Source organism: Helobdella robusta (assembly GCF_000326865.2).
Source record: "Helobdella robusta unplaced genomic scaffold HELROscaffold_41, whole genome shotgun sequence".
Classification (NCBI taxonomy): Eukaryota; Metazoa; Annelida; class Clitellata; order Rhynchobdellida; family Glossiphoniidae; genus Helobdella; species Helobdella robusta.
In genome coordinates, this window is record NW_008704941.1 from 369,743 (window position 1) to 383,612 (window position 13,870).

The 13,870-nt window shown below is 30.7% G+C and overlaps 5 protein-coding genes across 5 annotated transcripts in view; 3 read left to right on the top strand and 2 right to left on the bottom strand.

Annotated features, from left to right (window-relative positions):
* Positions 1 to 195: 195 nt before the first annotated feature.
* On the top strand, positions 196 to 1,265 carry HELRODRAFT_177114 (hypothetical protein; the record flags this gene model as incomplete). Its single annotated transcript, XM_009025332.1, has 2 exons — positions 196 to 287; positions 902 to 1,265. 2 exons carry the CDS (start codon positions 196 to 198, stop codon positions 1,263 to 1,265), a joined length of 456 nt encoding a protein of 151 aa, XP_009023580.1.
* A 750-nt stretch (positions 1,266 to 2,015) lies between these two features.
* On the bottom strand, positions 2,016 to 4,374 carry HELRODRAFT_177115 (hypothetical protein; the record flags this gene model as incomplete). Its single annotated transcript, XM_009025333.1, has 5 exons — positions 2,016 to 2,131; positions 2,425 to 2,538; positions 2,875 to 3,351; positions 3,511 to 3,915; positions 4,269 to 4,374. 5 exons carry the CDS (start codon positions 4,372 to 4,374, stop codon positions 2,016 to 2,018), a joined length of 1,218 nt encoding a protein of 405 aa, XP_009023581.1.
* Positions 4,375 to 7,312: 2,938 nt separating this feature from the next.
* Positions 7,313 to 9,143, top strand: HELRODRAFT_84791 (hypothetical protein; the record flags this gene model as incomplete). Its single annotated transcript, XM_009025308.1, has 5 exons — positions 7,313 to 7,471; positions 7,536 to 7,760; positions 7,983 to 8,164; positions 8,286 to 8,457; positions 8,649 to 9,143. The coding sequence occupies 5 exons, from the start codon at positions 7,313 to 7,315 to the stop codon at positions 9,141 to 9,143; spliced, it is 1,233 nt and encodes a 410-aa protein (XP_009023556.1).
* Positions 9,144 to 10,027: 884 nt separating this feature from the next.
* On the top strand, positions 10,028 to 11,250 carry HELRODRAFT_84739 (hypothetical protein; the record flags this gene model as incomplete). Its single annotated transcript, XM_009025300.1, has 3 exons — positions 10,028 to 10,117; positions 10,739 to 10,861; positions 11,110 to 11,250. The coding sequence occupies 3 exons, from the start codon at positions 10,028 to 10,030 to the stop codon at positions 11,248 to 11,250; spliced, it is 354 nt and encodes a 117-aa protein (XP_009023548.1).
* A 973-nt stretch (positions 11,251 to 12,223) lies between these two features.
* HELRODRAFT_193009 (hypothetical protein) overlaps positions 12,224 to 13,870 on the bottom strand; it is a gene marked incomplete at both ends in the record, with an annotated part of 10,364 nt that continues 8,717 nt past the window's right edge. The window contains 2 exons of the mRNA XM_009025334.1: positions 12,224 to 12,331; positions 13,467 to 13,803. Of these exons, the coding sequence (XP_009023582.1) occupies positions 12,224 to 12,331; positions 13,467 to 13,803 (445 nt within the window). The remainder of the gene's footprint in view (positions 12,332 to 13,466; positions 13,804 to 13,870) is intronic.

Consider the following 13,870-nt stretch of genomic DNA (forward strand, 5'->3'; position numbering starts at 1 on the left):
AGAAAAATTATTATTATGAGGGATATTACGAAGACGAAGACGATTTCTCCAGTGTTGGGTAGTTCAGATAATTTACTTGGCAGACCGCCAGACTCAATGCTGTTGAAATAAAAATGATGGCCACGTAACTCAGTTCATTGGTCTGTTAGAGCTGTCGCAGAGTGACAGAGTAACTGCCATTTTCAAGTTCAGTAAATGGCTTCTAATAAAACGAAAAATAAATTTCAAAATCCAGCTTTGAGTCACGGGTTGCCTCGGGGGTTCGGTGCAGGGGTACTCGGTGATGGGTCGGTACAAGTTTCTTTTTTTTTAATTAAAAGCCAATAAATGTATACATTATTTTTATTTTTTGCTTTTGGTAACTTTTTTAAATTTTGAAATTTTCAATGAAATATCCAATAATTTAAGTTTTTTGAACTTTTTTTAATTTGAGTTAATTTTATTTTCGTGCCTTTCAACTCTTGCAACTACCACAACAATCCTTTTTCAACATTTTGCATCCCTCGAGGTTGCTTTTTACTGCATTGGCACACCACTCAAATTTATCTCCAAATTTACAACCTTCAAAAAATTTTATTCATAAAAATACATTTAATTTATTGAAAGTAAGGCATTAAAATGTTTAAAATATTGATTTTTTTTAAATGAGGTTATACATTTGTTATTTTAATTCCTACGAATGATGTTGTTTGCACCTTAGAGGATATAATAATAATTAGTCCCTTTTTAAAGTAAATGATATAAAATACTAAATTGTTATAAATTCATCAAAGACTTCGACGGCAAATTTATTTAGTGGATCAATCGCGAATGTTTCAAAAGGGGCAAATGAATCAACCACAAATGTTTCTGTTTCAGGTAGTGCGCCAAACACAACCGCTTTAATGTCAATATTCACAAGACCTACAAAAGCCGCGGATCAAATGTCTTCGTCACTTTCATCATCAACATTTTCAAAAGCAATATCTCCATTTGACCTCTCATCATCAACATTCTCGTCCTCACCATCAACAACACCATCACGGATATTGATTTCAAAATTTTCCGTCGTCAATATAGACAGCATAATTTACAACATGACATCCCTGAACGTCAGTCAGTCTCAAACTGGATGCATTCCTGACATCATCAAATGCCTCTACATCTGCCATCTCGTAAAAAACTGCACCGGGGCTCGCATTGACAGAGCTTCAAATACATGCTCCCTGATCAAAAATATAAACAACAGTGGCCAGAAAAATTGTTTCACTGCAGTGAGTTATTGAAAAATTAATAGTTTGAGTTATTAGGAACTTATTAATTTTTAAATGTATTATTAATAAATTAATTAATTTTTTAACTAAGGCTCATTATAAAGCATCGTTCATCAAGACTAAGTTACATTATGATGTATTAATAATATTAATCCAGCCTGTGTTAATTTTATTACAACTGCAAAACCAGCAGTGAGCAAACGATTGGGTGAAATAACCATAAATAACAAAATGTCTTTTATTTTAGATAACTACCGACTCACTAAAGAATAGATTCTACGTGTGATGCTAAAGATACCATATGGAAATAAGAAAACCAAGAAATAATACTTTAAATAATAAACGCTGGTTACCTATTGGTATAAAATGTAAAACAACAAGTTGTCATGAACAATGTTATAGCTATTTCTTTAAATTACATAAACTTTTAGATAATAATTTTACGTGTCTGTGATGAATATGACGATGATGATAAAAACAACGATGATGATAATAAAGATGATGATGATAATAACAATGATGATAACAACGATGATGATGATGGTGATGGTTATGATGTTAAAAACGAAAAGAATAGTGGAAGTATTAATAGTAGCAGTTGTTGTAGTAGTAGTAGTAGTAGTTGTTGTTGTTGTTGTTGTAGTATTGGTAGTAGTATTAGTAGTAGAAGTAGTAGTAGCAGCAGTAGTAGTAGTAGTAAAACTATACCAGAACTACGACTAATACTTTTACATCTATGTTGAAGTAATTCTTTTTATCACTTTACACCTCTCTGCCACCTTCGTACCTGCTCGTCAACTTAGAAGGCTTTCCCTCATTGTCATTTTCGGTGTAGTAATGAGTAACGTTTGTGTGTCCTTTCCTCCAATCAAACTGTCCTGCGGATTGAATTAACATAAATTAACATAAATTTAAATTTTAACCGATAATATAGGATTTTAAGACATTATTACGGAAAGTTAGAGGCTCAGGGCTAGCAAAACTTATTTATCCGTACTTATCTATAAGGGAATAATTTTTACAAACATTGCGGACTAATCGAGCCAACATTTGTTTACATGAAAAAATACTTGAAATATAAATTAATTAATTAATTACATTTAATTTTATAATAATTATTTTTACTCCTATAAAAATAATAATTATTATTTTGACTCTTTTGCAACCTAACCAATAGAACGGTAGTTGAAATGGTGATCGACATTTTGGAAGCCGGTGTTACTAACGCCAGGTTTTGATAGATGAACGCATACTACTGTGTTTGTCAGGTCTACTGAGGTGCAACCTACGCATGACGATGATGGTGATGAAGATGGTGATGAAGAAGATGATGGGAAGAAGAAGAAAATGATAAAGATGATGGTGAAGAAGATGATGGGAAAGAAGAAGATGATGTGGAAGAAAAAAATGATGTCGAAGAAGAGAGAGGAGAAGATGATGTTGATCAAGTGATCATATTAAACATAATCCAATTAATTTCTAACTTATTCACTCAATAAATACAATGGAATAATTGATAAAACCCATCAAATAATTAATATTAGATCAATTAAATAATTAATTGAGTAAAATAAATTTAATTAATTGAATCAAATAAATTTAATTAATTGACTCAACCAACCCATCATGTTAGCCATGGCTAGAAGATAGTTATCATAAGCGGCTCGTCCAATCACCACGTCGGCTAGAGCCGTCCAGTTGTACCGACTGCCATCTCTGGTGTAGATGAAATAGTCAATTGCATCAATGTACCTTAACTCTCCAGTTTTGGCTAGCTTAGCTAAATTTGGCTTGTCAAAATGTTCGGCGAACTTTTGAAATATTTCTGGAGTTAAGGAAACCGGTTCGGACGCTTTTGTCGGCGTTTTGGTTTTTCGAATTTTCTTTGGAGTATTTGTTTTTCCTGTTGTTATTGTGGCTTCAGCTGTTTTTGTTTGCTGTTGTTGGTGCTGTTGCAAGGGTAGTACGGTATTGTTGCTGTAAAGTGAAACATCTGTGCGTCTGCCAACTAAGAGGACGTTGTTGTCGAGTGGATGTTGTAGGTATCTCTTTATGAAAATTAGACTGTCTATTAAACTTTGGTCAAACAATAAATCGCCTGAAGGGAAGATAAAGGGGATGAGGAAGTGGACAAATTGACTATTGTAAAAATATCATTATTAATAATTGTGATGTGATGACGAAACAGATTATCGTTATGCAAAATTTTAAAAATATTATACAAAAAACAAGATAAATAATGAAAACACCGACTAACCACTAGCAAATCCATAAAACGTGGCATTGTATGTTTGAAAAATTTTTTTAAACATTGGCTTCAGGAAAGGAGTTCCATGAATGTTGACAGCTGGAATGGGTAGGAGATCCCACCCATAAAAAAACGCAATCTCAGACAAAGAGGCCTCAAATAGTGGCTCATTATGGTTGGCTACAATTGCTGCTGTCAGATTGTAAAATTTAGGAGTTAGTGTTGAATTTGTGAAGAGGACGGGTTTGATGAAACTTAAGCCAAAAGAGGCCCAATTTTTTGTGACAATTTTGTGAGCCAGTCGGTGGTGCGTGCTTTCGGAGTCGTCCTTGAACGTAGTGAATAAGATTATGAGGGGCTGTTCTGGTTTGGTGATGGGTTCAAACCCCGACAGAGATGTTGTTGTCCATAATTCTGTAGGATTAAGTTTAATGTTAACGTTTATTTTTTTGCTGTGTATAATTGTATATGTTGTACATGTATTGTATGCGGTGTATATGTTGTACATGTATTGTATGCAATGTATATGTATATTGGTTTTGCCGTGTGTACTATTAATACAATAAACACGTTTGTTTTAATGATTTAATATTATGATCAATTTATGTTATGTTAGAATATGATGAATAAATCACAGCTATAACAAAATAAATTTACGACAATGAAACTTTATCAAACAAGTTAAAATAAAAAATAATAATTGAGCAAATATCTAAATAAAATAAAATTTATTAAATTCAATTAATTTATTAGAATCTAATCCCTACCTTGGTGAACTTTTTCATTGAACTGACACTGGGACCTTGATAGACTCCAAAATTTTGACGCGATCAGAATTAAGGCGACGATAATGATTTTGAAACACCGTCTCATGGTGATGATGATGATGACGACGATGATAACGATGACGATGATGATGACGTAGACGATTATAATACGGATGATTTATGATGAAAGAAATTGCTATACCAACATCAAAAATTTATATTTCTTATATAATTTTTTTCAAGCCATTTATTTATAAATGAACATTTAAAATAACAATGCGCTTGTCAATAAAGTTTATCGATTTACAGGATTAAACTTAATAAACAAATAAATTTGTATAAAAATCAGCATCCGAAAGAGCTGTGAGTTTATTTAGATTTATTTTTATTTTTTAGCAATCCACCCTCAACATCGCCGCGTTAACTAACTTTTTATCTCGAATGAAAGTGATTAAGAATGTAAATAACCACGTGTAACACATACATGCATAAGCAGTACAAACACATACACGCACACACACATACTCACACACACATTCACACATACACAGTACACACACACACACACACATTCACACAGTACACACGCACATACACAGTACACACACACACATACATACACACACACACACACACACGGTCATAGTATATACGCAATAGTCAGTCAAAGATTGGGCAAGGATACAAATGACTCCTAACTTTTTAAAAAATCTAAGAAAACTATTCAAACTACTGGATTTTATATTTAATTTAAAATCAAATAATTGTGAAATTTGTTAAAAATTGAAGGATGAGTTGAATAAATGTCGCCACGATTTTCCAAATAAAAATAGGCCTTTCTCAACAAAAAATCGCTGCAAACCGCCGTCATATAATAATAATAATAAATATAATTTTTCTATTATTTTTATTTATTTCGTAATTTTTTAATATGCATTATCATAAATCCTAATATTACTGAAAATGTTTGAGAATTATTGGATGAATCAATAAGAGAAACGCAGTACGTGATTTGTAATTATTTTTTCGTTTGATAGCAAGTCGCACGAATCTGCCTTGAAAAAAAGTTTTGTATCGACGTTTGTTTATCACCGTTAGTAAATGGCTTGAAAAGTTGCACATACATACATACATACATACATACATACATACATACATACATACATACATACATACATACATACATACATACATACATACATACATACATACATACATACATACATACATACATACATACATACATACATACATACATACATACATACATACATACATACATACATACATACATACATACATACATACATACATACATACATACATATGTACATACATATGTACATACATGTGAGGTAATTCTAAAGAAAAAAAAAACTTTATGTTTATTTTAAATCCCTAAAAAAATTTGGTATAGAAAACTTCATTTAAATTTTTGTCTTTTATTTGGTTATTTATTTCAATAAATTGTTACGTGATACGTTTTCAAAGAGGAAAAAACCTATCAATCACAGTTATTTCAATCCCATCAAAGATCTGCTGCTTTGTCAAATTAAAATCTATCGAATAAAATAAAACTGCAGGAAATTGATTAAATAATAAAATGAACTAATTATAAAAATAATAAATATAATAATAATAATAAAGTTAAACAGTTATAATAAACTATTTGGTTGAAAAATTAAGGGGAAAAAATTGAAGTTTGTGTGCATGTTTTATGTTTGTGTTTTGTGTATGTGTGTTGTGTATGTGTGTGTTTGTGTGTGTATGTGAGTCTATATATGTGAGTGTGTTTGTGTGTGTATGTGCGTGTGTGAAATACGTTTCTTATTTCTAGATAATTAATTACCCATTAAAGAGTAAATAACTACTTTTTATTCATTTTATTTCTGCAACTAGGAAGTTATTCGTTAACGAAATTTAAAATCAAAAAGAGAATGAGAGAGAGAGAGAGAGAGAGAGAGAAAGAGAGAGAGAGAATAAAATGAATAAGATTGCTTGCTATATAAATGTCATTTCAATCACACATGTGTTACTCGCTTGCATGTTATATTATATGATTAAGATCAACGTTCTTATGTGAGCATTTGGCAACAACTAAATTTAATTTTTAAGATTGCAAATAATTTAAAGTTGTGATAATTTTGGCTGGCAGTTGATGAGAAGATGAAAAAGGCGATATTTGCAATTTCGGCCATCGTTGTCTTGATTGCGATTATCCAAAACTTGGTTAGTTCGGTTAAAATCACAATGTTTTGATGTCTCGAAAGATAGGATTAAATCACTTGAAAATGCGTGATATTGGCATATTGTCAATTCACACAATCAAATAATCAGCCAACAATCATTTCCAAACAAGCTTATTCAAATTTTTTTTTCTTTCCACAATTTTTCGACTCAACCACTATCATTTTGGTTTTAATTTTTGATCTGTAGTTTAAAACCCCTGTAATAGGATGGCTGATGAGCGTTTAGTCAAACTAAAACTTCTTGAAGTCTTAAAAAAAATCAAAGTAAAGAGAAATGTCATTTCATAGATCTTTGATGAATAGTTTAATAAATTTGTAAACTAACTACGTCAACGGCATTAGTTAATTAACGGAAATGAATCAATCAAAAAATGAAACGATCAAAAAAAACATCTTTCCAGATGGTTTTTTTATTTTCAAGTAGATACACAACAACTGTAAGATTTGAAGAGGAGCCAGTGACAGGTTTGTGGAACATTTCGATACGAAGTTGCGTTAAATGTGCAAATGACGGATGGTAATTTGTTTAAAATTTTGAATGCAGCAGATGATTAGATCAAACATATTGTAAATGTGTGTAAATGATTGACAATTTCGTATATCTTTTCAAATAGTAGGCAATTGTTTGTATATTAAAAAAATATATATATAGACGTAAACTTTTTCTCAAATTTTGTTGTAATGGTATGCTACATCTAAAATGCATATCCATAAAACGGTCAGTTCAACAAAAATTAGCCAATAACTTTCCAAACAAAACCAACCAAACCAGACGCAGAAATCCACGATGAAACTATGGACAAAGATGACCGGAAATTATACTCCAGCATCGAGCATCCAGTTTTAGTTTGGTGGTCATCATTCACAAGTGATAAAGGTTCTTTAAGGCAGTGTGGCCCAAACAGATGTTTTGTCACTATTAAACGAAAATTTAAACATCATGCCAAACTCAAAGTGTTTAAAAATTAAATTTACGACGCAAATTTATTGATTATTTAACTGATGTAAATATTTTTAGGCATTTTTATTTTACGGAACTCACCTGAAATTAGGAAATTTACCATTACCAAAACTACACGACTGGGCTTTATTCCACGAAGAATCTCCCAAAAATAATAGGTTCATCTTCTCGAATGAAGAATTCTTGTCTATGTTTAACTACACCAGTACTTTCAGAAGAGAATCAGACATGCCTTTAACTACCTTTCATTTGCATTCGTTGGACTCTATAACGAGTACTAAAGTAAGTACATTTGAATGATAATTCAAACTTTTCAATTTTTTGAAAAGGTATAATCTTTTTTAATTAATTGATAAGTAAAATTACATTATATAGTGATATGACAACCAATTTCTAAATCATATTTTTGGAAACATTGCATGCCTCGAACAAAAAAAATTAGCTTTAATTTCTTCTTAATTTAGAACTTAAATTTAAATTTGATGTGCGTTAAATAAAAATCAGTTCTTCAAAGCCACCGAAATAAAGAATGAAATGTTATCGTCGGGCAAACTCTCCTTGGTAGCCTACATCCACAGTGACTGCGACGTTCCTTCGGATCGAGACAACTTGATGCTTATGATACAAAACTACATTCAAGTAGATTCTTATGGCACTTGCCTGCACAACAAGGAGCTCCCAGAAAGGTTTATCAAAGTTAATATCTAATTTCCTGTCATTACGGTCGCTTCATTTTCTGAAATAACACCAACTTACTACCTTATATTTACACGTGCATCAAGATAATAGTGACAAATGTTTGTTAAGACTTTCAGATCCCATGCGGATGAACGATGATGCTTTCTTTGAAATTCTGAGTTACTACAAATTTGTCTTTGCTACTGAAAATGTTCTCTGCAGCGATTACACGACTGAAAAATTCTGGAGAGCCATTGAAGTTGGTTCTGTTCCCATAGTGCTTGGATCCGATAGAATTAAAGTACATTTCAGTCATTTTTTCCATTTCATTCATTTTCAGATTTTTCAATTGTTGTGCCTGTTAATCATGTTAAAACTTCCATGTAATAAAAAAAATTTCTTTTCTATCTTTTGATTTTTTTTAGTTTAGTTTAGCAAAAAAGTTATGTTTATTGTTTCGTTGAATTTATTTGTACATTATGATTTTCCAAGGATTTAATGCCACATAACAAAGCGGCCATTCTTGTGAAAGATTACGAAACGGTGAAACAATTGGCTGATCACCTAATTTACCTTAGCGATAACGACGATGAATATGAGAAATATTTAATCCACAAAACGCAATCAAAAATCACGAACAGCCATCTGGTTCAAGAAATGATGGACCGATCCTGGCATAACGACAAATCAGGACATTCCAATTACTCCAGTGAATTTGAGTGCATGGTTTGCAACAGAATACATGAAAATATAAAATTTAATAATTATGTTAAGCGTGTTGCTGACAAGTCTCACTACGGCTGCCCGAGACCAACCAAATTTTCCAATGAGCCTGCTGGTAACCTAACCATGATCCCTTCTGATTCAACGTGGGCTTTGGCCTTTGACGAGAGTGCGAGAATTGCAAAAGCTTTTCAAAATCTTTTATCGTTAAACAGGACACTAACTAGACAAGAAATTATTGCGAAAAGTTATGATTATTATTAATACTCTATTCTATAAAATGAATATTTTTTCATATGCTTGTGATTTTTCAAACTCATTTAAATTAAAATCAACCTACCTAATTATTTTATACAAAATTCAAGACAGGTGATTGAGACTGCTTTGTTTTTGATAATATGGTCAAATGAAGCGATATTACAAGTTTTTATATAGTGCTGGTGTGTGTTAGAGCTGTATCACCAGAATATCATTCTCATGATGATCTCACTATAGAGATGGAACAGGTCTGGAGAGAATACACAGCCTTGCGTAACATCTTTCTTTATTTCGACAAAACTAGTCATCTTGTTACCAGCTTTAATCGCTGCTCTCTGTTCACAACTTTTGCCAAGAAAACCATCGACAACCACAAACCAAATCAAAAAACATGAAAGTTACAAGTTTAATACAACTTTTGCTGTGGCAACATGGAACTGTAGAACGTTCTACCAGACAGGAAATTTTGAAAACCTAAAACAAGAAATGAAAAGAATAAATTTCAGCATTGTAAGTTTGAGCAAAATTCGGTGGAAGAAATCAGGTGTCATTACTTTTGAAGAAGGCAAATTTATTTACATAATTATTTAATTTTAGGGGATTCACATGAACGAGGAGTAAGTGTACTTTTTAACAAAAAAATGTCTAAAAAAGTAGGAGGGCAGTGTCAGATTGAGCTTTGTTGGTCAAGAAAAATATTTATGTATATTCTAATTATATGTGTATACGTATTTTTAAAATGTGTTAAAAATGTTTTCTGGTTCTAACTTTATTAACGTTTTTGTTTGTGAGATATTGTGCGTCGTTGTTTATTGAATAAGTTTCGGCTATTTAGTTTTTTTTAAATTAGGTGGCTGTCTTTAAATTAATAAATAAATTTTTGAAATATTATGAAAAGAAGAACAAACGAAACGACGGACAGCAAAGGAAAGTACCACAGGCTGAAGAGGACCAGCGATGATGGCTTCAATGATCTTCAGGTACTTGGTAGTCTCTTTTTTTTCTTCTTCTGTAAATCAAACTCTGTCAGATGCAGAAAAATTATAATCCCCTTCACTTAATAATTAAAATATTATGAGTGCTACTAAAATTAAAAACGATGGTTTACTAATTTACAATTTAATTTACTTTACAAACTTTTTTTATTTTTTTTTACACATTTTACATGCCTTACCCATGGCTTACCATTTACAACATTTATTTTACTAGTTAAAATTTACCTTTGTTACAACATACTTACTAAATATTTAAATGTAAATCTTTATCTTATTTACAAATTTTAATTATTTTCTTTTTCTTCTAACTTACTAACTAAATTTAAATTTTTTATAATCATGATAATTTAAAAAATTTCTTCCCTACCTAGTATTAATAGATTTATTTATTATTGTCAATGAAATTAGCTGATTTAACCACATGTTTTTCAGTCAGATTTGATTTAAAAAATTCGAGTTATGTTAGGTATAGTGTAGTATAGTCAGTTTTTTACTTTATTCACAGTTGTATTAATTTAAAAAAATTAATTTAAACTAAAAAGAATATTTTTTTTGTTAGTTTGAATACATAATAATAGAAGCTAATATATTTCTTCATCATTTCAGTTTAAAGGTCCTCCAGAAAAAGTGCCATACAAAGCCATAACATTAGCATGTGTCTTATTTATCTTTGGTTTTCTTCTCATACTTATTGGGTCCTTGCTTTTGTCAGGACACATAAATGCAGAAGTTTGTGTTTTTTATTCATTTTTTATTATTATTTTTATAATAAATTTCATTTTATATTTAGTTAGATCATTGTAAATGAAAATTTTTCTTCATTTTAAAATGTTGAACAGATATTGATATTCATTTGTTTAACGTATGGCATTCATTCGTGTTTTTTTCTTTATTTAAACAGTAAATTTTACTTCAGATGAATTCAAATATATACAATTTCTTCAGTTTTTCAGTGTTTTAATTTTTTTGATTTTCAGTATTCTGACAGGACATGGCCCCTTCTAATATTAGGCAGCCTGATGTTCATCCCTGGATCTTACCATGTGTACATTGCATACAAAGCTTGGAAAGGCGCTGAAGGGTACTCCTTTGATGACATTCCAGAATTCGATGACTAAATGATGACTGCTCATTATTTGATAGGATCATTGGTTGGGTGGTTGGTTGATTGGTTAGTTGGTTGGCAAGCTGGCCAACTGACTGATTAATCAATCAATTGATTCATTGATGGGTTTATAGATTGATTCATTGATTGATTCATTGATTGAATGGTTGATTGATTAGTTGACTGATCAATTAACAAGTAATTTATTTTCATTGTTTATTGTAAGATGAATTGATTTTTGCATGCTGAATCTGTTTTTTTCTATTTTTGACATGTTTTTCATGGTTATTTATTTAAGCTATTTAGTTTTTGATATGTTTAAAAATGTTTTTAAATTAAATAAACATAATTTTTTTTTAAAAATTATTTTCATCCCTCTATTTATAAATAAGATTTGTAAATAAATAAGATATGTAAATAAATCTTTTCTCTTGTTTTTGAAGAAAATTTGTTTAAAAGATTGTTCCATTTCAACACCCATCATTAAAATTGGCATGGACACAGCATTGCCTTACACAGATGTGATGAACTTGTGGGCTGTTTACTGTCTGCTGTAACTGTAAACATTGTAAACTGTAAATCTCAGTTTACAATGTTGTTATAAAATTTTTGAATATACATTTGTAGAACTGTTGAATATACAACACGTCACAACTGGTAACAAATATAAATACAGTTACGTACCTACACACACACACGCACACAAACACACGCTCACAAATACGTACACACACACGCGCGCGCAAAGAAACACAAGCGAACACATACAAAATTATTGTTAGTTTATAACTGCACTATGTTTTCATCGATTTGCCAAAATATATTTTTTCATCGACATATTCGTATGTGGGTTATTAAAATTAGTTTTACTTAACAAAAAGCTACATATATCTAGATAATTAATGCTTATATTTACTATACATACACACATAGATTTAAATTTTAACGTTTATTTTATTAATTTGCTCAGTCATTCATTCATTTATTCACTGACTTAACTCTAATAACTCTAATATAAGCCACGCGCCTGTCGGGTTCACTTGCTTCTGAGTTTCATGTTTTTGAATTTGATTCAAGCGAATCTGTTGTCGTATCTTTTTTTTATTAGGCAATTCGTTACGGTAATATTTATAATAGTTAATAAACGCGAATATTTAGTTACGGGGTATAATGGTATGGTTAAAACGCCGTGCTGGGGCATGATGGTAAATCCCGCCCGTCCGGATTAATTCAGTTAATATCTTCAATATTATTTCTGCCTCGTCGTTATCTATATTTTATTTATTATTCTTTCAAGTCCAGACACTCGACTGATCCTGAAAATATGAAGTAAGATTGGATAATATCGAAGTTACTATGCGCTGAATGCAGCAGGTTGTTCAAAAAGAATTAGAAATTTATTAGAAATTTTATTAGAAATTTTCCGAATCTTTGGTTGTATAGTCATTGATTCAGTTACTCTTTGATTAAACTGATCTCTTTATTTTAATTTTTTGTAAGTTTAAAATAATAATGATGATACATAACATTTTTTTGAATGATGTAAGTTAATGTTTTGATGAGAGAAAAGGAATGAATGTTGAACGTTCAAGAAAAGAATAGCCGTTAAGTAGCTCAGTTTATGTTCACAATCAATTAACCAATTGATCAATCAATCAATCATTCACTCAATCAGAATTGAATTTTAAAACAAAAAAAATTAGGTGATCGGTAGACATAAATAAATAAATAATAAATAAACTACAACAATAACGTGTTAAAGTCAATTTAACAACAGCACTGAAAATGATAATAAAAATGTAAATAATAATGAAATATAATTATTATTATTGTTATTCAACATAGTAAAAATAAAATGGATAAGCAAGATTGAATGACGCTAATAATATACTGTGATCCCATTCGTTCCAACAGCTGGTCTCGTTATCGTCATAATGCTTGCGTTAATCGTCTCCTTTAGATTTAGATTATCGTGAATTTGAGAATAATTCATAAATGGTTATAATAAAATAATAAATAATTATAATGATAATTACTAAATATTAAATAAATAAATAATAGTGAATAAATATATGGAATAATATAATAAATAAAAATATCGTGAGGTATTAGTAGGAATTTTTGCTATTGTGTCATGGTAACCAAATTCGAAGGCCTTTGATGATGACAGTAATAATAATAACAATAATATAATAATAATATAATAATAACAACAACAACAAGAATAACCTGTGATGAGTTAAGATTATCGAATCTATCATTATTACTGTACGTATTGTTGTTGTTGTAACTAGCATTGCTCATGTTGGAGTTGGTCTGAATGATGTGTGGTTTGTTGTGGTAGGTGGTGGCGGTGGTTCCTTGGCGCGAAGACGGCGGCGACGATTGCAGCGGCGATGCGTCGTTGGACGGATGTTTGCTGTGAATGTTCAGTTTATCCGTGCTTATTGTTGATACCGTTGTCGAATTTCTAGTGGTGTTGTTGCTGTTGGTGTTGTTAGTGGTGTTGTTGATGGTTAGTTGGTTATTTGGTGGGTCCTGGGCGTATAGTATGTTTCGACTTTTTCTTGGGGGAAAATTTTTTTATTCAGGTAATAATTTTTATTTATTTTATAATCAGAAAAATTACGACA